The sequence below is a fragment of the Pempheris klunzingeri genome, chromosome 24 (assembly GCF_042242105.1).
Source record: "Pempheris klunzingeri isolate RE-2024b chromosome 24, fPemKlu1.hap1, whole genome shotgun sequence".
NCBI lineage: Eukaryota > Metazoa > Chordata > Actinopteri > Acropomatiformes > Pempheridae > Pempheris > Pempheris klunzingeri.
Genome location: NC_092035.1, coordinates 12224718 through 12249258, shown reverse-complemented (window position 1 = coordinate 12249258; position 24541 = coordinate 12224718). Strand labels below are relative to the sequence as shown.

The following is a 24541-nucleotide window of genomic DNA, read 5'->3' as shown; positions in this document are numbered from 1 at the left end:
CATCGCTGTATGGCACCTGGGGCTGTGGGAACCCCCTAATCTGAGATGTTTCGCTGCATTGTGCGTTGGACCTGCAACATTTGCAGAAGCGAGACCACCCACCGACCTTCACTCCCCTCTAGTACGCTCACGCCCCTACCTTACAAGGGAAAGAGGCAGAGGTAGGAAGGGAGTGAGCAGAGAGTAGAAAGAGGAAGCAGCATGTTGTGAAATATCTCCAATTCTCTGTGATGATGATGATGATGATGTGCTTGGAGGAGCAGTTCACACTTGAAAGATGAACGGAGGATTTCTGACCATTCCCATCATGAGGCCTAACCACTGCTGGACCTGCCTGCATGTGTTCATCTTGGCAGCGCAGCTTCTCACCTTAAACGCTGACAGTAAGAACCTTTTTGCACATTGTGCTGTCTCAGTATTTGTGTAGTCTTTCCTCTGCAGGTCTGAAATGTGTCAGATCAGGTATTTGGGTTAGAAAGTCAGCTATTTTAGTTTGATGGGGAGACATTTTAACCATTAGGCCTGATTTCTGTAAAGGTTATGAACTTTAAAGTGGCGTTGTCGACACAGGATTTAGATTTAAAATGCAACTGCACTGGTTGGTGTAGTAATCTGGCAAACTCCATGAGTGGCTCACTTTGGTGTAAAAGTTGTAATTGGAGTGTGAATGTGATTATGCTATACCCCATGTGCTTGTCTTTAAGCGTATGTAAATTTAACCATGGATGTCGGTTGAACTGACAAAAACTTGTTTCAGATGTTAAAAATGGTACTTTAGGTTAACTACTTCCACAACAGGAGGGTGTTTTCACACACGTGGGAGCTTCTTGGAAACAATCAGAGATTTTATGCAAATATTAAAGCGAGACATATTTTTAACATTTCCTCTAACTTAGGCGTACACATTGGCTTTATCGATCGGCTACCCACTCGATCTCCCCGTGTTTTTCACACTAGGGAGGCCATATTTATAATTTCTCGTTTGTAATGGTTCCTTCATCCTCAAAACACCACTGATGTGATATCTTTTCTTTTTTTTTTTTTAAACAGTGAATGACTTCAGTGTCATTCATGTATTTGCCTGTAAGTCAATTCTATGGTTTCTTCTTTAAAACGTTTCAGTCTTTATAACCTTTAACTTCACAAAACACCTTTTGTCTGATTCCTATTCGGGAATTTGTTACTAAACCGCTGAGATGAAAAGACTGCAGGGCTCAGGTTATTCAGTGATGTAGATAAAATAAGAAAAACGTACTATCAGCTTCCAGAGTGAGGACATAAAGAACAGTTGGGTAGTGGTTAGGTCTCATGATGGAAATACTTCAAAAACCAGTGATCCAGTTCTGTAGCACAGATATTAGTCTGTTGGTCTGCTCTCATGTCACAGTAAATGTCACAAGGTTGACTTTACTTCCTGTTTTTGTTCTGTCCTTCAGTGGCAAAAACTTTCACTTTTAGTGGACACACCTTAACTGGATGCAATTGCCCCATAGGATTACATTACAGCCATTGTGGCTCATTTGCCACCCGTTCTCAGCTGCCTGTGGAGGCGATCTACAGGACCAATTCCAAAACCTTTTGTGCACACCAGTCATTTCGAACCCGTAATATGTAAACTTAGACCCAGGTTGAAAAATACCAGAGTTCTACTAACGCTCACTGTATCAGCTCTGAGAGTGCTGTCATCACAAAGCTGAGAGAGAAACCAGGCTGGTTTTCTTCACTCAAGAAAAGTCAATAATGAACTCCAGCTCAACATTTATGAATGTTGGAATATCTGGTGTGGAAACAAACATTTGCGTAGTGTTCAGTTCAAGTCATTAATATTCATCAAGGTCTGTAAAAGGTGAAGTTCAGATACGTGGGTTTAAAGTTCCCCTTGAGACACTGTACTTTAGCTGGAGCTCCGTCTCAGTTCCTTCAACTACCGAATCTCATGCGAAATGTGTTTCCACTCATCACAAAACTACATTCTTTTTCCATTTTTTCAATAACCTGCATGTTCTGTGCCATTTTCATTTTTCAGGTGAAGATTCAAATTGTGAAATTGAAATCAGAATACACCGCGGCACACATTATGAAGCTTCACATGGGGAAGAGCTCAGGATTCAGTGCCCGGTTGTTTTCTGCAACAATCAACCACCAACAGTCTCCTGGAATAAAATTGGGAATACTTCTGTCCCTGTCATTATCAGCAGTCACATTAAAACAGAGTGGATTACTTTAAACCATTCACAAGGAACAGCATCTTTGGTCTTTCAAAACGTACTCAGAAGTGACTCAGGTGTGTATCAGTGTCTCAGTGGAGGCAGTGTGGGTCATGTCATCATCGTCTCTGTCGATGGTGAGTGTGAATTTTCCAGCAATTTAATACATGTTTTATAATTAATGGACAAATGCAGAACTACAGGTTGATTTCACTTGAAAGTGTAAACACATTTCTGACATGAAATTCTCCTTCTATCTTTGTGTCATTAAGACTCTAGACCGAGTGAGAATACCACTGTTACACAGAAGACTGACACAAGTAAGAAAAGCTTATATATTGTGCTTTGCTGCAACACTGCTGTTCCACATGCTTTCAATTCCTTCATTTTCTATCAGTAATCTGAATCCTAAAGCACGTGTTTTGCTCTTTCAAACACTGTAGCCTATATTAAGTACGTTTAATTACATCAACATGTTCATATTGAGTCAAACTTCCTCTTTTTCTTGCAGATAGCCCAACTATGGCTCCTGAACCCACGGAAAATGTCTGGATGTATGTGTACACCGCTGCTGGGATCGTGGCATTCGTCGTCATAGTGATAATTATATCTGTCGCATCAATGCAAGGGTGTAAAGGTGAGATGTTGAGATTTTTTTAAGTATCAAAGGGGATGTTCTTTTCCAAGATAAAATGCCACCAAGTATATAATAAGCAATACAGAGCAATATCGTGACTTATTTCATCAAAATGTCATCATGCAGGGAAACCAAAGAAAGACATTCAAACTGATAATCAGGTAAGAAAAGGACATGCTTTAATCTCAGAGCCACCTTGTCCCATTTTTATTTCTTCAAACATTTTAACATCGAACTTTTTTCTTGGATGCTTGCAGTACATGGCGATTCCCATGGTCGAGCAACCCCTCCAAGACGCCAGCCTCCAGTCCCAGCCAAGAGGAAGCCCCTCTGAGCTGCCATCAAGGAGATCTACTCGGAGAAAGAGACCACCCTCACAGCCCAATGAGATGCCGTTACCAAGAGACAATGAGCATGTTTACGGCAAGGGGCATGAGGACAGGGAGAGACAGGGGAAAACGGTGGAGGAAGAGGGGAGTTTGGTGTACGCTGCCCTCAACCATCAGCTCCCTCCGAGGGCTGCTGTTCGGCCACGGAGGCCAATGGAGGAGACTTCAGAGTACGCAGCTATCCGTGTAAAAGACCCAGCATCCCTCGAGACACTAGAGGACCACTGAGGCATCTTTCAAACTCACAAACTCTCTGCACTTCATTTAAAGTGCCATTGCTGTCCTTACTGGTGCTACATTTCTAACCAGAAGGGCCAAATGAAGCCCAGCTAGGGATATGCTGCCTTAAAGTGGAACTTGTGAGCTTGTGGTTATGACACGGGAAGTTGTGTTGTGTCATGTGATATGTTTGGTGTTCAAGTGGTCACACTGTAAAAACACCATTGCTAGGTAACATGGACTCCTCGCCAACAGGCCAACACTTTAACCAGCTAGCGAGCGTTTAACGTTAATGCAGCCAACCACGAACTGAATAACTAACTTCCATAGCCTGCACCATTTCTGAACACTTCAACAAAACTTCAGAACCTCGTGAACTCTAAGCTTTCATGAAATCACCACTTCCAAAGTCAAGAATCCCACAAGAGGGGGTCGTTCATATGGACTCTGGATACGGCAAACACAGCCTCATTTGAAGGCCCCATTAATTGTGTTCTAACAAGTGCAACAAGTGAATCATGGAAATCAAGTCACAGTCTCTTCACACCCACACAGTCCAGAGAAAAAGCTTAATCAGGTGCTAGATGAAAACACCTGCACAGGTGTATCACAGGTATGCTGGGCATTTAACATTCATAAATATAACATTAGCAAGAATTGCTGAAAATAATACCCATGCAACACAGATGCTGATTAGCTCAAATATGTTTTGTTGAATTGCTAACATTGAAACTTTATGCTGACAGTTTTTGAGGCAAAGGTACTTATACTGTTAAGCTCAGGAAAACAACAGTAAAACATTGTATTATTATGCTTTCCTGGAAATGTCACTGATATAATCCCTCTGGAGCCACTGTGTAGGATTTTTTTTCAAATCATACAAAGTTGCGAGCCACCAAATTGCAGGTGTTTTGATCAACCCTGGCTCTGATATGGAAACTGCCTCGTATTCTCCAAGATATAAGTGAGAAAAGGGCTGAAATCAGGCTAGGACGTCTGTTATGAGAATTGCCAGACAGAGTGGCAATCGAGGGTGCGCTCTGCAACGGTGGGAAGCCTCATATCTACAAGGACAAGAAGAAGTTCTCACGCCAGTAGATGATCACACGATGTGTGAGAACTACACCCACAATGCCCATTATAAAACCTAACTGTATATGCTCACCAGATGAGCCTTTTACTCTGTAACCTCCATGATGTTGTTGCACTGTTAAACGCTCCTCTTACATGTAAGATTAAACTTTGTTATAACTTGCAAGCTGGCTCCAATCTCCTCTGCCTAAAGAAGAAGTCTTTTGACAACGTCCACCATCTGTAAATCTGCAGCTTTGGACAGAAACACCATCTCTTACCAAACTAAATGTATTTTTTACAGAATTTTTGCAATCTGTCTACAATTACTGCAGAGTTGTCTGTGATCTTAGTTTGAATGTTTTGTGTCACCATCACTGTTAAAACTGTGACTTTGTGCTGTTGCACATCCATGACTTGAATATACTCTGTTTAGTACCATCACACCTGATAGCATGAGCCACATACCAACAGTTGACACATTTTCTGACTACTTAGCTTTTGTCATTTTTGTGTTTTACAGCCTTTTAGAATTATTGATTGTGTTTCTTTAACGGGAAAATATGAGAATTTAATAATAATACCATCATTTTGTGCAATCAAATTACTTGATGTGTATCCATATTTGATTTCAAATAAGATTATATGATGTCATCACTGCTGAATCGCCTTTGTTTTGTTCATCCTGTGAAATTATATATACATGGATAAGTGTTTACCTGAAAACCCCCAAACTTTCAGATATAACGAGGTTGAGAAAAAGGTGTATGTGTGCACATGTGTGCCTAAAGTGGCCTTTTTTGTGCTGTGAGATTGAATGTATCTAGCCTCACAGCATGCACTGTGGTGGGGGGATGCATACGCATAAGACCATCATGGTAATCAAAAACAGGAAGCAAAGTCAACCTCATGTCATTTACTGTGACACAGAGCAGACCAACAGACTAATATCTGTGCTACAGAACTGGATCGCTGGTTTTTGAAGTATTTCCATCATGAGACCTAACCAGTACCCAACTGTCCTTCATGTGTTCATCTTAGCAGCGGTGGTCCTCGCTCTGGAAGCTGATAGTAAGTTTTTCTTATTTTATCTACATCACTGAATAACCTGAGCCCTGCAGTCTTTTCTTCTCAGTGGTTGAGTAACATATTCCCGAATAGGAATCAGACAAAAGGTGTTTTACGATGTTAAAGGTTATAAAGACTGAAACGTTTTAAAGAATACTTGATATACCTGACACGTGAATCCAGACCAGACATACTTATATTCTCCTGGACATACCTAAAGACTCAACAGCTCGGCGGTGAAACTCAACAAGGAAAACTAGACCGAATGTGAGTGTTGTTGGAGTCATTTTAACAAAATGTGACGTAAAAAAAGGATCTTTGATGCATTAATACAGATTTTAATTCAACGATTGCACCTCAGGAGGATCTTTATAGAGTCTGTGTAGATGGTTGACGGATAATATCAACCATATCACTAAATCAACCATTCAAGGCAATAGACATGACAAGAAATCAGCTATTTTTTGGTCCACCTGCAGCTTTTTCCATCATATTTTTCTGCCGTGGTGGTCACCATGTACCAGTAAAAACTACACACTGTAAGGCCGAACACTGCGAACAGTGTAGAGACTGAATCTGAAGCTACACAAGCTCATGTCACCATCAAAGGCAGTGGAGCTGCCCCTCATTACAACCACGGCTCCAACCCAAAATCTAATATTCAGTAATGTAAATCTAAACATATTTGATTGCAAGAGTTTGTCTCAGGTTGTGCAGAACCCAAAGCAGAAAAGTGCTTTAACCACAGGTGACTTCCTGACCTGCATATTCAGTTTGATGGTCACAGCTGCAGCATGTAAAACCCTTAAAACTTTCTCTTTGATGTGACTCTTTTCTGCATCATTCCTACAGACTGCTGCTTAAAATGTTTGATCGTTTTTCACTGCTCTCATATTCTATGATCATCAGTTGTCCAGCCATTTCCAATCTGTATGATTTTCCTTTTACAGGTGAAGATTCAAATTGTGAAATTGAAATCAGAATACACCGCGGCACACATTATGAAGTTTCACATGGGGAAGAGCTCAGGATTCAGTGCCCAGTTGATTTCTGCAACAATCAACCACCAACAATCTCCTGGAATAAACTTGGGAATACTCCTGTCCCTGTCAATATCAGCAGTCACATTAAAACAGAGTGGATTACTTTAAGCCATTCACAAGGAACAGCATTTTTGGTCTTTCAAAACATACACAGAAGTGACTCAGGTGTGTATCAGTGTCTCAGTGGAGGCAATGTGGGTCATGGCATCACCGTCTCTGTCGATGGTGAGTGTGAATTTTCCAGCAATTTAATACATGTTTTATAATTAATGGACAAATGCAGAACTACAGGTTGATTTCACTTTAAAGTGTAAACACATTTCTGACATGAAATTCTCCTTCTATCTTTGTGTCATTAAGACTCTAGACTGAGTGAGAATACCACTGTTACACAGAAGACTGACACAAGTAAGAAAAGCTTATATATTGTGCTTTGCTGCAACACTGCTGTTCCACATGCTTTCAATTCCTTCATTTTCTATCAGTAATCTGAATCCTAAAGCACGTGTTTTGCTCTTTCAAACACTGTAGCCTATATTAAGTACGTTTAATTACATCAACATGTTCATATTGAGTCAAATTTCCTCTTTTTCTTGCAATGGTGAGCGATCCTTTCTGCACACTGCACATTTCTGAATGTTTTTCAGGTGATGTCAAGCTCACCAGTATCTCAGTTACATCGACAACTTCAAAACTGGGTACGAAAACTCAGTTTGTGCTCTCACAGTGAGATCGCTGTTTCACATACATTGCACAGCTTAAAAACAGTTTTTTCACATGACTGTAACGTACACAGGTAAGTGCTGCTTGATGCTGAGCCAAATGTCCTATTTTATCTTGCAGAGAGCTCAACAAGTCTGGATAATCTCTGGCCATTTTTGTACCGAGTTGCTGGAATCACGATGTTCGCCATCATAATGTTGACTATATGTGTTATATCAAAATCTGGTTGTAAAGGTGAGGATTCTTTATTTTTAGGCACTCTGCAGAATGTCTCATTTGGAAAAACTAATTTAAAATACCACAAAGTAATTAAAGTAATAGGGTACCTATACACTGTAGTGAGTGTGAAAACAGTAACTGATCTCAATCTTATGTTAGTCCAAGGTGTCTGCTGTTCTGGAGAATCCAGGGACACGCCAGACCTGAGAAGCCAGCCCGTCACTCATATCTATGAAAATGAGGTTTAGTCCTTCTGTCTGTACCTTCAAAATCAATCTGCTGAGCTGAATCTAAACATATTAGAGCTACAATTCATATACAAAATGTCATGATATTCATTTCAAGATTTTGTAACCTGTAACTTGTATCTGATTTTTTCATCTTTTTATTGATTTTTGTGTTAAATTAGTTTTAATGTATTCATATGCAATATGCGTTGAGAATCATGGATTAGGGTGTCACTCATCATTTTGTACATTGATAAAAAATGATCCCTTTCTTCATAATGGAGTGTTTACTGTCTTGAATAATGTTCGATCTCACTGTTGAACTCATTTTTGTGTGTTTTGATTTGAGTGATTTCTCTGTCATAAAACAGAAGTGAAATGTTTCACCCTGTAAAACCCCTGTTGTTTGGATCAAATGCTCATGTAACACATGAGTAGTTCTGCTTCCTGCTCAGGTGACAATCTTTTTACATATGTTTGGTGCAGATAACTTTAAAAATATCTGATTGTGTGTTTATCAATACTGATGTGTGTGTTTGCACTTCTGTTTTCATGCTCTCTTCTGATCTTGACTGAAGCATCCTTTCTACTTGGGTACAGTATCAGTGGAGCCTTTGAGAGCAGACAGACTGCTGACTGACGAACAGGAAGCAGAATTAAACCACACAACACTAAACATATGTAAAGACAAAGGACTCAAGCTCAGGCTACACCCAACCGTTGAAGAAATGATGTTTGAAAATTGGATTTGTTACCATTGGACATAAATCTTCATCTTTATGACTGACTAAAGATTTTAATCTGCATAAATGGATAAATGACAACCAGGCAACAAAAAGTTAAAAAGTTCAACAATAGTTTACAAAATATTAACTTTCTTTTATAACTTGAAGGCTAATTTAGCAAAGCTACTAGCATGTTAAGCCTATGACAAAAGTGGTAGTTAGCTGACCACATTGTTAACAAACTAATAAAGAAGACTAGAACCATGCTAGTGGTTATATGTGAGGCTGTACTTAACATATATATATGCATTGTAAATGTAAAAACTTAACCTGTTGATGGCGCTAGATGAAAAGTCAGAGGATCCCCAAAGTCATAAAGATTCATCCTCTGGGGACCATGGATGTCTGTACAAAATTTAATGGAAATCCATCAGATAGATGTTTAGATATCTCAGTCTGGACCAAACTGGTAGACAAACCAACCTAACATGCTAGCATGGCTAAAAAACTGTTCAGTAGGGTTGAATGTTGCCTTTGGAGTTGAAAAGACACATAAATACATTTTATGTTTGTCAGTTGGCTAAAAGTTAGGTTAGTGGGCTGACATTTTTCCATTCTGTGAGTTCAAAACATACTTCACCGAAACTAGTCCACTATGCTAAAAAATTTGTGTAAAACCCTGTAAATTCCTGTTGCATTTCAAAATGAGTCACCTCTGGTGCTGAAGCACTTGTTTAGAGCAGACAGACGGGGGAAAAAACGTTCTTATTGTTTGATTTTAGCTCGTCAGTCTCCCACCCCGAATCCAGGAAATGAGACCTTTCAGTTCAGACTGAAACCAATGAAAAAAATGAACCAAAAATCTCACTTTGAGCGGTCAAGGAGCACTTCATTTCTATTACAGTCACTACAAGTAAAATAGATTTTCATAAGAAAATATATATCACGTTCTGGGCATCTTTAAGAACACATGAGGACATTTTACTTTTACAGCGTGGACCGAATGCTTTAACTTCCATATAAGCTTGACATATAGCAATAAACAGCAGTGCATTTCTATTTATATCGACACAAAATGATTTGCATGAGGCGGTGATAGTAGGGAGTTGGACACACAGGGCAGAGGTGCATGAAGCACGTGGCCTGTGGGATGTGTTACTTCTGTGGTTTTGAAAGTGCTAAAAGTTGTCGTACAACGCAGCACAATCTGGCACAGGCACAGGCACTCACACATTTCTTGCACAAACACAGACGCACTCACTTTTGACAAACAACCCCACCCAGCATGCTCCATCGCCCACCAGCCCCCATGTGACACATGCAGGTAGACCAACTCATTGGGGGAATTGTGGATAAGAAGTGTGAACCAAGCCTGGATGGGGCCGGGGAGAAACTTCAGACTCTCACTTAAAGGACAATTTAACATGGTTGCCATCTTGTGGTGTAAAAGTCAAACTCAGGATATTGAATTTAAAGGCATCTGGCCAGATGTCTTTTTATCGCGGCGATGCAAGGTTGTAGGCAACCCAACAAAACCCTCCAAAATCTTTTCACAGGAAGGTCAGTCATCACTGAAATCATTATTTCCTACCCCATTAGCATTGAAAGCCACAAGAGACCAAAACAAAACGTCCACTCAAGGTCAGCACACGGTTTCCTCCAGACAAGCCTCTATGTTTTTATTATTAGTCAAATTTCTGGCTTTAATAACATCAGTGCCACCCATAATAATCAAAATAAATCACTCAGTACATTCAAGTAACAAAGGAACTACTTACCCTTTCCTGTTTTTGTGAGGTTTGTGGAAACTGTAAGAGGAAAAAATGTCTTTATTCACATGAAAGATGTTTGGAGAAAATGTTACAATGGTTCCACTCAGGCTACAGAGCTCACTTCCAAAACACGACTAATTCAGATGAAAGCTGCTGCAGTCTACAGTAGATTTTCCAACCTTTGTTTTTTTTTTTTTTAAATCAAGATGCACTTGTTGCACATGTATTGATTTTAGACTGAGGTGTCAAACTTCAAGTTCAAAGTTCATGTATTTAAGCATATTGAAGGCAAAAAAAAGAACAAACTAAAACTAAAACGCAGACATACGTCTGTTTGGGAATGATTTGCACCATGAGTCTAACCGGTCATTTTATTAGTCATTTTTAAAATCACTGTCAGGAACTTAATAAAAATACATCCTGTGGACTCAAGGTGTGATTTAATACCACGCCAACAGTCATTTTCCAATGTTTTTGAAATGTTTTTGAAATGAGTATACTAAATTTATCCAGTGACTCGCAAGTGACTCTCAGTTACACCTGAAACAACAGCTGTGGGGCTGAATGTGTGTTAATTTAAGCTTTAAATATTTGCACTGGGTCGTCACAGATCATTAAAAAAAAAGCCGTTCTGCCACTCGTAGGGTCTGAGAGTGAAAGGGTGAAGTCACTAGAGTGGGCTGCAGAGGAAATGAGTTACCTATAGTGTAACTTTCTGTCCGCCCACAGTCCTCATACATCACAAACCAACAATACCATAAGAGTCCAGACCAGATTGGAGAGTTGACTTACAAATTTGAGGCACTTTTTGGAACAAAGTATAACATTTTCTTACTCAATGTCTCCAAAAATACAGATAATAAAAACAAACAAAAGCAGAGAAGTCTCAGGATTTTATTTCAAATCCACTTTTAACCTCAGATTATCTCCTCAGCACCAGTACAGGAAACTATTCATCAACTCTTACAGATACAAAAATGGTGAATACTGTTTGAAAAACGTAACGCTGCTGGCACTGAAGGCATGATTACTGGTCTGAAAGAAAAAAACAGCAGGGAGATAACCGAGCAAGTTTCTTTTAACTTCAATGTAGGCATTTATTGACATTTAAACCATATCATCGCCTTTATATACAGATAGACTTTACCGTAAAAGTATGTTTAGTTCTACTGTAACCATCCAAGAGAGGTGTTTAATTGTTAATAGAATATGTGATTTTTTTCCTCATAAGTGAGATTTTCTACAAAATGAACTACACTGTACACAGCCCGTGTGGGCACGTATTAATATTTTCCCAAATACTTTTTAAATTCTAACACTGGTGCGCAGCAGGAGTTCAGCTCTGTAAGTCGTGAAATACTGTACAACGACGCACACAGACATGTAGGCACAAACACACAGGCTGTCTCACACAGTGATTCACAGCTGCAGCAGTCGTCCACACAGGAATCGTTTGGGTGGTGTTAACCACAGAGCCCATGAAGGTTACAGGTCGACCACCCTTCTCCGTCCCACACAACACAGCAGCTAGAAATAACAAACCATTCCTTCTTTCAAAGCATCCCTTCAGTGTGAGTCACAACAGGGCCGGTGCTTCATTAAAGGTCCAAGTTTAGCCTCAGTCCCCCTGCTTTTTCTCAACTTACTGTAACTGGCGAGTCTAGTTCCAAGGTGGCAACCTTTTAATCATCCCTCTTCTGTATTTGACAACCATAAATAGAGGGTTTTCAGGCGACGCAACACCCTGTGGTGGCCATATTGGAAGTCCAAGGCAATCAGGCACAGCTGTGAGCAACGGGGTCCTACAGGAAGACAAACTTCGAACAGTTTTGGTTATTTCTGTTGAGAAATTTCTGAGTCTGTGTGTGTTTTTTTAACATTAAACTACCTAAGGATATAAAATAAGTATTCTTTAAAGCAAATTTTGTTTGTTTTTGAATGGAATCAAATCAGTTCCCCACTTATAAGTGAATTGTTTCACAATAGATGACATTAGTTGATTTGCTTAAAAGGCTTCTAACTGCAAACTCTAGTCAAGCCTAAATGTATATATGTATGTATAACTTATCACACTGGTCAACATCTGAGGATTAACTAATGCTTTCCTTAGCCCTGATGCCTCATCCTAACCTAAACCTAATTCTAACCTTAAGCAAAACCAAGTTTGAACCCTCAAACAGCCCTTTGAAGTTGAGTGAACCAGGCAATTTGTCCTCACAGTGCAGGAAAGACCTCATAAAACTGATTTAAAACCAAAATTAGTTCTCACCTTGACAAAGACATGCGCGCACGCACACACACACACACACACACACACACACACACTGCATCAACCTTTTTAGGCTACAGAGTTTATCCCGCCCACTGGACCTCCATGATGGCATATTACAAATCCAAACCACTCTATTCATATCACAAGCATTTCATCCATCATCTAAGCAACTTTCCTACTGTAAGTGTAATATCTAGCATGAAATAACTTGGTTTTAGTTGTGTAGTAAATGACAAGAAAAATGCGTGTGTGCCCCAGTAGTGTCTTCACAGCTCATGGGAGCAGAAGCAGCAGTGTTGGCTCGGCTCTGTGAAAGCTCTGTTCCCTTCCTCTGCCCGCTGAGCTGGAGGGCACGCTGCTAAGCAGCTAGGTCAGGCTCGGAGCTCAGCTGGACCTTCATCAAAGCAGCAGTGATGCCGGCCTCCAAATCAGTCTGGACAGAAAGAGAGAGAGAGACACATACAGTTTGTTGGTCAGCGAGCCACCTTTGTCCCAAGAAACTTTCCACAACGTTTCGTTTCCCATTTTGCATTAAACACGCAGATCAAATCCTTCCTCAGCAGTCTACATGTCCTGTCAGGCCGTGACACCTTTTTCCTGTCAGGACAACCCAGTTTTTATCAGGTTTTTGGGAAGCTGGTCTATTTTCCAGTACCCTATAAGTGATGAGAACCAAAACACCAGCTGATGTCACCAGCGAAATGTCATTTTCAGAAAATTCAAGCTATCAATCAGGTTTGAATTCAGTCCCTGTTGTATCCTGATGATTGATGCAATTAATAAAACCCCAATGAGATGAGCTCCTTTTTCTCATATGACCATGACAACTATGTGTAAAGCAATTTGTGGAGTCCTGTCTGCTTTATGTTAAATGTCATTAAATAGCTAAAAGTTTTTGGATAACCTTTTAAAAGTTAGATGTAAATGACATTTACAATAATAGAAAAAAATCTAATCCTTTCTAATGAGTAAATCTGACATAAAAGTTTGCATAAAGTAGCAGAAATCATCCTCTTGGAACCATGAATGTTTGTACTAAATTTCATGGCAGTCCATCTAATAGATGTCTACATATTTCACTATGCATACTTTATTCTTAACATGTGCCTAATTTTCTTGATTTAATGCCATGCAGATAACAGCTTCGTGTGAATTAGAGGCCATGTATATAGAAAATAAGTCACAAAATTCATCGCTCTTTGTCTCTACAAGAGCAGCCGAGAACGAGTTGCTCTTGGCAAAAATGTCGCAACATCGTGGGCAGAAGTTGCATTTACATCATATAAATACCACACAGGAATGCAAAAATAAACCCAGCAAGCACACACACGCCTGTATGTGCACACAGAGTCCCCAAAACGACCACATGCACAATGTAATGAAACATTGCAGGAATTCCACAGCCGTAATTAAGAGCCTGCCACACCTCAGTGTACATGTGGAGGCAATGTGACTTCTTTAGGAGCCTAGAAGCCAATTAGAGGGAGAGTGACAACTGTGTGTGACAAAGAACCTGGAAAATCAATCCATCAGCACTGCAGAGGGCAAAAAACCTCAAAGAAAAATGATTCATTATTAGAATAACTGGAAGGTTGAAAGTGATTTGCGAGCACTAATCTCTACGGAGCAATCAGTGTTATCCTTAGTTCTGCCCTCATGATTTAAAGGACGACCGCGTTTGTGTCCCGGGCCGGACATGGTCACTCCCCCGTACTTCCTCTGCAGATTGGAGGGTGCCACTGAAAACAGTGGCTTTTGTGGATAAATGGTTCTCATCTGTGGTTCACTTCCCATCCTTGTAGTTGTGCCACCACCATACCTTACAATTTGTACATCTCCAGCCGGGCCACACCAAAAAAAAACATGGAAACACGGACACAAATAGACCAGCAAAACTTTCCTGGAAGAGCCTCAGGCCTCCCCGCTGCTTCCCAGCCGTGATTGCAGCAGGCAGAGGCTGAATTACACCCACTGATTCAGAAGGAACCCCAAAAGCCTCTTAGTGGCCGGCCCGCGGATCAACTTCAGCCGCAGACATCACAACTTTATGGGCCTTCCACAGTGGGTTTCTCTGCAGCTGAACAACATGTCAACATACAGCAGAGCTCTACTTTCAGACAACTGCTACTTGTGAGAGGACACAGAGAGGAAGTGTTATTTCACCCAAATAACAAAAAAAAAAGATTCCCTTTAGTGACATCCAAGCCATGCAGTTTTGTTTTTGCAGTGTTCATGTAAACTTTGAGACATCCAGCTGTGAGATTTGTGTCACCAGTCCAATAAAAATATCCACAAAGTGTCCACAAAATGGTCTCTGCAAGTCATGTGTGTGATACAATCAAAAAACCCTTAGAAGATGAACCAAGTCAACTCCATATAAGGACTTGAGACACTTTGCATCTCAACTGCATCGCAGTTCTCCTCCCTTAAACGGCAATCTGAGTCACATCACAGTAAAAGCCTGTGTTCCTGGCACATGTCGGTCAAGCCAAGACTGAGAAATACAGTGCGTGAGTGTCTGTACAGTGAGTGTGAGAGGGGGTGTTGTTATCAACTGGGCAGGCCGTCAACTTTGGACTCTGTTCCTTCTTGTCTTTGTCTCTTCCCTCCTGCAGACCCCTAACGTCTGTCTTCTTCCGCAGTCCAAGGGATTAGACGGAGAAAGAGGGTCTTTTCTTCTGGCTGCTCAACCCAAGACAATCAGCACAACCACTTGTTATTCTGCTCAGGATCCACGGAGTTGGAAAACGAGGAAACTTGGGCAAAGACTTTTTAAGCCATGTGGAAAGTCTCAAGCAATCAGGAGCAGTTTTTTTTTCCAAGAGAATAATCTATTTTTACAGTGACCCAGCTGCGATCCATTCAAGATATCCCACACTGATTTTGACCACAGATTCTTGAGCAAGTTCGAGTCCTACGCAGGACTATCAGTCACATGCAAATACAGTAATTGAGAGTGTCAAGACTGTCCCTGACCGTCTTATGGGTTAGGACTGTGAGAAAGCACTCTTAAATCAACAGTACGATGGAGACCTTTGTTGTGTGCAAAGCATGTGGGGGCGAATGTTGGTTTTGGAGCTTGATATAATGAGGTGACAAGGAATGTAGGAGTTAAGGCCATGTGTCATTGGGTTTCCATCTTTAAGACACCAGGAAGAGGGGCGTGTGTGCCCTCTGCTTATCGCACAAGAAAACAATGATGAGGAGGAGCTGAAGGAAAAAGAACTCAGTAATCTGTTTAGGAAATGCTCTAGAAGGGTCTTTTAAGGGTCGACGCAGGTATGATAAAAACATTGGGATTTCTCTTCTGTTCTGACTTTAGTTGGCTCATGGCACACAAGCTAAATTGCACATTGCCAAATCGAGAGTAGCCGTGGGACCATCATGACCTTGACGCACTTTTGTTTTTCTTCCTCTACAACTTTCGTTTGGCCAGCGCAAGCACCAACGTCAGCCAAGGCTTCTGTCATTGCAGGGATAAGTTCGGTTTTCGCTGCCTCTCCGCGGTGGGCAGAAAATTTATGATAAAGGGGAAGTGGGCAGCCGGCCACCCGCCACTTTGCGCGCCACACCGTCTCCATGACACCCAGATAGGATTTAGGGGAAGGTGATAACAGGAGTCAAGGGAGTGTTGATGACACACGACTAAGCGTCCAACTTGTCACTGTGTGGAAAGTAGCTGTCAAGTGACCTTTAGTGTGTGACTCTCACTTTACCGGCATGCACCTACACCATATTTCCTTCCTCTGAGATTTTTTTTTTTCCATACTGCAAACAGCTGATTGGCTGTTGTGCACCACAGGACTGGCCTGCAATTGAGTGTGTGTTTCTGTTGTCATCAGCCGGCTTTAATCAGCCGCCACGCCACAAGCTGAATATATATTATTAGTACACATCAAGAAACCTCAAGTGCAATTAAAGCAGCATGCAGCTTTTTGCTTTATTCCTCTCCCTCAGATGCTAAATATCCATATATGGTAGCTGTCAGTATTTTTTGCTTTCTTAAGCTTCTTTAAACCCGCAATGACTCATTTATGGCCAGTTGGGGTCAGCAGAAACATGGTATAATCACAATAGTGACATACTTTTAAATTCATATGGTGAATAGTTATTTATACACTCAGTAGATACGGAGCAACATTTGCATTCATTTGGAATCATCCTGATGAATGAAAATTCAATATTTACTTCCCTTTTCTGGTTTGGTCTCCATCAACTAGTGAGAGAAATATCATCAGCCAGTTGCTGACTTTATTGTATTCGGTAGCGTACAGTTTCTTTTTCTAGCTTTGTGCATGGAAATGATGCTAACAGGAACAGTGAGAGTGAAACTAAACAAAACAGTTGATGGCCGGAAAACCAAAGCAACTCTGTGGAACTGAGGGAAACTGCAGAGTTGGGTGATAATTCTGGGTTGTCCTATGAACAACTCCTTTCATGTACACACAATCATGTGATCCTTTATCGATATAAAAATATTGACTAGAGCAGCTTTAAGTACATTTTTTAGTAGGCATCAGACAGGGTTGTCTCGGCTCAAGGTCTGCTAAGGTCGGCTTGCTGTGTCACGGTTCATAAAATCCCAGGATGTTTTCTGTTTATGTAACCAGGAGAAATGTGAACAGTTCATCATAATCACTACAATGACAAGAGGCACTCAAAACTTGGCCAGCACAACAGGCCACAAGATAAACAATGCACTGCATATCAGCTGGGTGTTTTTCTCCCATGATAGGATCCTGTAATAAAGACATGCCCACAGAAAAGACTGAATTATGTTAAAACAAAAACAAAAAGATGTTGTTGCTCATTCCTATAGCTCTGCTATACAGCCACACAGTAAGTGCTGAGAGCTGACCAGAAAAACCTCAGTCTTCTGCTGAACTCTGTAGCTTTAAGGATCAACACTAAGGATTGTTCAAAGTGCTTCTCATTCACTTTCTTCACCCACGTTTTCCTGAGCTGCTGGGGGACAGACACTGGCAAGGGGAAATCCACATTTCAGACACTCGCATAACAGGAGTTAAAGTATTTTTGCTCTAATTCACCCTTTTGAAAACCACCAGAGCATAGGCATAACCTTGTTGCATACAGGAGCTGCAAACCCTGCTCCTTCACCATGATTAAATCAAATTGTAAATAAATGACACCCCAACACATGTGAGCACAGACTGTAAATACGTTTTGCAAAGTCATCTAAGATGAGCGCGTGTGGCTTGAAAGAGCTTTTGTGGGCAGTGAAGCTGCAGAGTCGGGGCTCACCGTCGGTGCAGATGAAGCACTTGCAGAGACACACACACAGACATAGGAGGAGGACCGCTGCCACACCGCACACCGAGAGGAGGATGACCATGGCTGGAGCCACTGCAGCACACAAACACACACACACACACACACACACACACACACACTCACATTTAATCACTGTTTAAGTTTTTAAAATTACAGCATGCCAGTGTATGACATCTGGATTAAACATGTTAGGTACAAGAATAAGGACTTTCTTAGGAGAAAAATAATCCTTCTTGTATACTGCAACATTACAGGATTCAGGACCCCATCAAAGCAGCCATAATTACCCGTGGTTAAAACAGCAGAGAATACATACATGTGGAAAACAAATTCCACTATACCTCAGTACATAAAGATGGAAAGTAGAACTTGTTCTTACTCACTTGCCGCCTGATCACGGCTACCAGCTGAGGTCTAGTTCCTACCCGTCATTCTGACCCCAAATTATATTGAACAAAATTGTGCAGAGGTTTAAAAATAGTGGAATTATCCTTTAATTTTGCTATACATGTTTTCTTGAAAACATGTGCTTTTTATAGTATACGTGTGACCATGGCACACTTGCACAGGTGTTTTCACTTATTGTGCCTGATTAGACCTACAGAACTGTGTGAGCGGACTGTGTTTGATTGACATTTCCCTCACACTCTGCCCTGAGTTCAAAATCCCACTCAAGTAATCCCACAAAAGTACAGTATAATCAGCAAAATGTACTTTGTAAGTAAAAGTACTCATTCTGCAGAATGTGACGGCTGCATGTTATCTTTGTAGCTGGTTGAGGTGGAGCTAGTTTTAACTTTTACATACAGTTAGGTAGGTTAGCCCAGTGGTAGCCAACCAAGGGTCGGCCTAAATAAGATAAATCTAAGGGATGCCATGAATAATGGGATAGGAAGGAAGAAAAAGCAAAGTTCTGCTGTTAAAATATACATTTATTTTTGGACTGTTCTCTCTAAGCTCTGCTTTTTTGTGAAATATAAATATAGTAATATACATTTTCACTGATTGTCAGCATAGCTTTATCCACCCAAATTACCCAGAAAAAGCACATTTGTGTGCAGGACCTGTGCAATCAGACCATTGTGGGATAATTTGATTGGGTATCAGAGTGAGCTGGACTTCTAACTACAGTAATTTCTCACTGCATTTACTTGGAAATAACCATTTTAAGTGGTCAGTGATGAAAACCTTTAACATTCAATCTGACAAGAAGTCATTAGAGGAATTATATATGAGCTCCTCACTGTTTGTGTTGAGGGCCACAGTCAGCGGTTTCTCCAGACCATGGTGGTGCACGATGCACTTGATGGACAGGTCGCTGAGCAGCCCCGACTGGAACAACAACGTGCTCGTCACTATCGTCGTGCCGTCGCCCTGGTCATAGGCAGAGGAAATGGGCGGTCCGAGCGTTCTGTTGTCCCCGCCGACGTTCCACGTGATCTCTGCTGGAGGTCGGGATTGGGCGGTGCAGTTTGCCTCGGTGACGCCTGAAGATGAGGTCACAGAGCTCACCTCTGGTTTGGGTAAAACTGTAGAAAGAAAGAAAGAAAGAGTATATTCTCATTTTTTGAGCCAAAGTGTCAAATTTACTGAGCGAGAAAAAACACTATTTATTTTTTGCAATCAATTTTGTCATTTTGGATTATTTTGCTCCCATAACATGTCTTCTTTTAGACAAGTGGAAAGAAAATGTCCAGCATACACATTTAAAGTTTTATTTTACTACATTTTCCCTTTTTTGCATCTGTAGATTTCTCCTAAATTCATATTTTTAAAGACCAATATCATGCTCAGAGCCAGAACTCTCCACTTCCACTTAAGCAGCACTTACATACACTAAACTTATTCCTATGTGTATTCTGTTTTTCTGATATCATTAAAGAAATATAGAAAATCCTCTTTGTAAAAAGCTTTGGCTCTAATATGACAGCAAAATCAATCAAGAATTTTGAACCTGGTTTGATCCAATGCTCAGATTTCTGTTCTCAAATTGTATGCAAATTACACATTATAAACATTATAAACACATGTTTATATACACATTTAAACATACAGTTCTGAAAACTAATTGTCTTAATATAAATAATCAACTGGGGAATTTTCATGGTGATTTCTATTAATTACATTAGTTTCTATTAGTTTCTCTCCTAGTTTTTTTGTGTGATTCTTGCATTCATTTTGCATTTGGTCTGAGCCTGCCAATCACAGACAACAGAAAGCGAAAGAGAAACAGAAAGAGATTTGTTCCTCTGCCTTCATAGCTGAGATGGAAAGATGGAGCACATCGTCTGTCAATCTGTCCGCCCAGAAGACACAATGACACAAGTTGTCCACCGACAAGCCGGCAGAAAACAGAAGCAAGGCAGCTTTTACCAACTCTGTGGTTCTGTTTGTGAGTCTGGATCTCAGCTTCTGTCAGCTCAGACAAAAGCCTGTTTAGCAGAGCAAAGACGAGTACACACACACACACACACACACACACACTGCAGACCTTGTGTCTGGGGAAACAGTGAGCCACTCATCTCCTGGGCTTTCTCCCAAATTAATCACCCCAGATTCCCCCTCCCTCTGTCAACACTATCACTCCCAAAAACACACGCACACTGAGGAAGATCGGCCATTAAGTCCAAGAGAGCCTACACACTTGTCTTTTTAACACCGTGGTTTACACCGCTCTGGCACAGTAGGACCACTGAGGGGGGGGAGAAAAAGAGGGGGTTAAGTTGTTGGCATGGGGCGCTTAGCACTGTCTCCAAAGCAGGTCAGAGCAGTAGTTAAATGACCCACTAGAAGAGCTCTCACCTTGGGGCTGCCTGTGGTTTGTTTATACACAGCACTTCCCTTTCCTGAGCCATGCCTGGGATTCACACACACACACACACACACACACACACACACACACACTTCCTCTCAGGCTACAGTGTATCCGCAGTCCACACGTGCCAAGATCACTTGGAACATAATCCCAATGTTGTACAGTGTGAAAGCTGTGGAGCAATCTAGTGACAGACCTTGGAAACTAGCTAAGGCTCTTAAATAAAACCAAAATTAAATTAAAAAAGAATGATTTATGTATACTTCAGCTCAGAGACCGTCCCATATCATTTATCACACTAGCAGTGTCCTTTTTAGCATCCAGTAAGTGTGGTGAACAAATGAAAACGTCTTTTTAGCCGACATGTTGATAACAATGGGCCTCATGCACCAATATCTTCAATATCTTCTCAAGAAATGTGCTAAGAAAAGTCTACATCAGATTCATGATTAGAAATCTTTGCAGAAATTGGGTTTTAAGGAGGAATTCCTTCTCAAAAACGGTTGGTGATTGAAATAATCTGGAAGCATCTGAAATTAGTCATAAGTAGCCTTTTCCAAAAGAGCTTCGCCAGATATGATAATTCATCTGTGATGGCATCACCTGGGTCATGTCAGAAACAATTACTCAAGTGGCATCAACCAAGTATCTCAGTTTGTCCTTAGAGACTAAAAATGCAAAGTACTCACCGTAAACAGAGAGGCAGCTGGTGCCGCTTTTGGTGCCGTCCGGGTACGTGTGGAACTCACAGGTGTAGCAGGCTTCGTCCTCCGTGCTGAGCGGCCGGATGGTCAGTTGGGTGTTGCCCAGGGTTCGGCTCAAGGTGACCCTCCCCACGAACTGCTCCGCTATGCTCTGGTGGGCATGTTTGGTGTAGGAGGCCACGGTGGTGGTGTCGCCCTGCTCGGCCGTCTTCCTCCACAGCACCTGGTGCACCCTCTCGGGGAGGCTGTACCAGCAGGACAGGGTGGCCGGTTTCCCGCTCACGGCTGTCTTGTTCCCCTCAAGGCGCACTTTACCTGGGACAAAGAAAATGACCCTCTTGTTAATACCCAATACAAAGACAATGAAGATCCAACATGTGATTGTATGTTTGCTGTATGTGGGTTTCTTCTGCTGCTTGTGTGCAGGAGCCAGGGTACAAACGGGAGCCTGGGAGCAATTACTGTGTGTGCACACGTTTAATAGTAACAACAGGAAGTGCCGAGGCTAGCTGGGTGGGTGGGCTTACTCCCCTGCCGGTCTGGGAGTTCAGACCTTTGCCTGCTTCTTCCTTTGTGTGCCAGGGGTGTAATGAGGAAAACAAACACTATGTAAAGAGGCTCTGTCTTTGTGGGGAAAAAGAACAAAAGCTCAGATGTTGGGTGTGAGCTGCTGCCCTGAAAATGCTTGTTTAAGATAACTTGTTCTTTGAGATAACAGAAGCTGGGAAGGAAAATTCCAAAACAACCAAAACCACATTTATCATCTTAGATCACATTATTAATGTGAGGGAAATTACCCTTTCCCCTTACAAGATGCCTCTCCTTTCAGCTGTTAGCTGACGGCACCCTAAATTATGCTATAGGTTAGAGTAGGTCACTTTTTGACAGACAGACACTGCAAGATATGCTAGAACTCTCTGTGCTAGTCAAGGTTGAGTTTTGTGTATTGCTGACAGAACTGAGCAGACCAGCTGTCTCCATATTGGTCTGTAATCTGGACAATATATACTTAACGGGAAGAGAGGATCCTCAGAATTGATGTTGGCACTGCTCGCATGAACTGCTGCTCTGCTGGTGTCACTTCTCCTGATCATCAGTAAACATTACTACAACGTAAGCCATCTGTGTGCCTCTCTGTGTCTGCCTCCACAATCCTTCAACAACCTCTCATCTTTCCACAACAATTATTATCCAAAATATGAATCATGTTGTTAGGCTCAAACTAAACACTCTTGTCCAGACTGACCAGTGACGCTGATGCACGTCCTGCCTTCTTGCGGGCCCTTGGGGAAAACATCAAAGACGCACCGGTAGCAGCCCTCGTCGTCAGGCTGCACCTTCTTGATGGTGATGTAGCTGGCGTCATAGTGGGAGGCGGTGAGCTGCACGTTGGGTTCCTGATGGCTGATGCGGACGGGGGCGCTCTGCTCGTACGCCAGGAGGATCTTCTTGTGCCCTTTGAGCCAGCGAACTTGCCGGACGGTGTCGCCCGTTTCCGTGGTGATGTTGCAGCTGAGCATGACGGGGTTGCCCACCTCTGTGCTCAGGCTGGGGGGAGCTGTGACCTCACCTGAGTTCAGACACCATGGCACTTTTAAATTTCAATTTTAGTCAAGATTTATCGGGTGAAACGTCTAAAAGGTGGGTCAAAAGATGAATCTGAGGGGTTGGGAGATGACAAATGAGGGTGCAAAGTTAAAAACAAAGTTGTTTTCATTTTTGACATTTCTCTAATCAGAAAGTTTAGGGGGGAAATGTCTTTGTTGTATGTGCACATATCTGAAACATGACAAGGAGCCTCAACTAGATGCTGCTTTTTTTGCACAAAGGCTGAAAGGTTGAACCACTGTTTAATCCTTAACTTTGCATTTATTTCATCATGTTTTTTTATGTAAAATATTGTCAACTCCCTCTCAGATAAATGCAGTTGAGTAAAAATTGCAATATTTCTTCATAGAAAGCAGGATAATGAATACAGTCCAGGATTGTGAAGTTCCATACTGAACATTTACCTCTTCCTGCCCTTTTGGGTTGTTAGACAACTCTGATTGAATCTAAAATCCTCTTTAAAGAAAGAGCTACAGTCAGTTTAATAGCATACCTTGTGTCCTGGAAGTCATCCCTACTATCCAGAGCAGCAGACACAGGGGCAGGACAGGTCCACACATCGCACACTCAGAGAGGGTTACCAACTCACACGCTGACCCAGTATCACATCCAGGCTGCAGCTGCAAGCACAGACACCACCAGAGAGCTTAAACAACCACAACCTAAACCTCAAACCAACATTTACCAAAAAAACAGGTCAAATTAGCAAAGAATCATGTGTGAATGGTGAGGCTGTGGTGCAGCTGTACCCCCGTCAGCTGTCCAGTGTTGTGACTTGTTGAGCTGCTGCTGGTCAGCACAGCTGTAGCTGCATCTTACTGGCACGCTGTCTGCTGTCATGGGAAACATGAAGCCAGAGGATGACATGAGCAGTGACAGCATCGCCTCAGCACCATCAGACATTACACTCTGCTTAGCAGAGGAGGACGAGCACGGAAATACGTTTAAAACTCAAAACTACTGAACTTCTTTGCAGCTTTGAGCCACGTATGCATCTCTTTAAAAGCCGTTACCATGGCAACACAGCATGCAAGCATCAACAACAGTAGCTACTGATTCAGGATACGTCACCTGGGGTCTAATGGAGGTTCTACATCTTATTACGCAGCGTGCAATCATCCGGCAGCAAAACAAGCTGCAACTCTGTGGTCTAGACAACCGCGGGATTTCATAATCCATACCTGAACTCCAACCTCAAGACAATTACAGTGGCCGGATGATGATGCAAGAAGTGTGTCATTAAGGTGATCATGGCATGACAGCGAGTTTGTTTGATGTAAGCAGAGGGAGTGTGTCTCCCATTACTTCTCCATAAATAACAAAGGTGCAGGGATCAGGCGTGGACCAGCCTTTGATCAGACTCTACAAGTGGAGTGGAAGAGAGACCCGCTGGAACCACAAGGCAGAGCAGGTCCAGACCTCAGAGATTTATAGGTGTTGTTTGCTCTTTTACAGTGCCAACCATCTGGCTTCAAACATGCAGCCTGCTCCTGTTGGGCAACACTTAAATCACTTTACCACTGCAAAGAGCCCACTGATGTCTGACAGAG

General features: G+C 41.8%; 3 protein-coding genes across 6 annotated transcripts in view; 2 read left to right on the top strand and 1 right to left on the bottom strand.

Moving 5' to 3' along the window:
• Window positions 1-243: 243 nt before the first annotated feature.
• LOC139223682 (B- and T-lymphocyte attenuator-like) lies at window positions 244-4710 on the top strand. Its single transcript, XM_070855656.1, has 6 exons — window positions 244-383; window positions 2027-2344; window positions 2480-2527; window positions 2719-2844; window positions 2971-3005; window positions 3102-4710. Exons 1-6 carry the CDS (start codon window positions 278-280, stop codon window positions 3459-3461), a joined length of 993 nt encoding a protein of 330 aa, XP_070711757.1. The 5' UTR covers window positions 244-277; the 3' UTR covers window positions 3462-4710.
• An 808-nt stretch (window positions 4711-5518) lies between these two features.
• Window positions 5519-7835, top strand: LOC139223413 (B- and T-lymphocyte attenuator-like). Its single transcript, XM_070855329.1, has 5 exons — window positions 5519-5594; window positions 6542-6859; window positions 6995-7042; window positions 7478-7591; window positions 7736-7835. Exons 1-5 carry the CDS (start codon window positions 5519-5521, stop codon window positions 7822-7824), a joined length of 645 nt encoding a protein of 214 aa, XP_070711430.1. The 3' UTR covers window positions 7825-7835.
• Window positions 7836-11152: 3317 nt separating this feature from the next.
• Window positions 11153-24541, bottom strand: part of LOC139223798 (OX-2 membrane glycoprotein-like) — a 59515-nt gene continuing 46126 nt past the window's right edge. For 2 of the 4 annotated variants that reach the window (XM_070855796.1, XM_070855794.1), the window contains exons 2-8: window positions 23741-23821; window positions 23485-23611; window positions 22630-22953; window positions 21369-21698; window positions 19109-19393; window positions 17835-17936; window positions 11153-13005 (exon numbers count right to left, since the gene is read on the bottom strand). In XM_070855796.1, the coding sequence (XP_070711897.1) occupies window positions 13001-13005; window positions 17835-17936; window positions 19109-19393; window positions 21369-21698; window positions 22630-22953; window positions 23485-23551 (1113 nt within the window). In that variant the 5' untranslated portion in view covers window positions 23552-23611; window positions 23741-23821 and the 3' untranslated portion in view covers window positions 11153-13000. Of the gene's footprint in view, window positions 13006-17834; window positions 17937-19108; window positions 19394-21368; window positions 21699-22629; window positions 22954-23484; window positions 23612-23740; window positions 23825-24062; window positions 24106-24541 lie in introns of those variants that run through there. The other 2 variants (XM_070855795.1, XM_070855793.1) reach the window with 2 other exon arrangements.

Coding starts and splice junctions, on each gene's coding strand:
- LOC139223682 (XM_070855656.1), top strand. CDS start 278: ATGAACGGAGGATTTCTGACCATTCCCATCATGAGGCCTAACCACTGC. Junction 2,528..2,718: donor TACACAGAAGACTGACACAA/GTAAGAAAAGCT, acceptor TTTTTCTTGCAG/ATAGCCCAACTATGGCTCCT. Junction 3,006..3,101: donor ACATTCAAACTGATAATCAG/GTAAGAAAAGGA, acceptor GGATGCTTGCAG/TACATGGCGATTCCCATGGT.
- LOC139223413 (XM_070855329.1), top strand. CDS start 5,519: ATGAGACCTAACCAGTACCCAACTGTCCTTCATGTGTTCATCTTAGCA. Junction 7,043..7,477: donor TACACAGAAGACTGACACAA/GTAAGAAAAGCT, acceptor TTTATCTTGCAG/AGAGCTCAACAAGTCTGGAT. Junction 7,592..7,735: donor ATCAAAATCTGGTTGTAAAG/GTGAGGATTCTT, acceptor ATCTTATGTTAG/TCCAAGGTGTCTGCTGTTCT.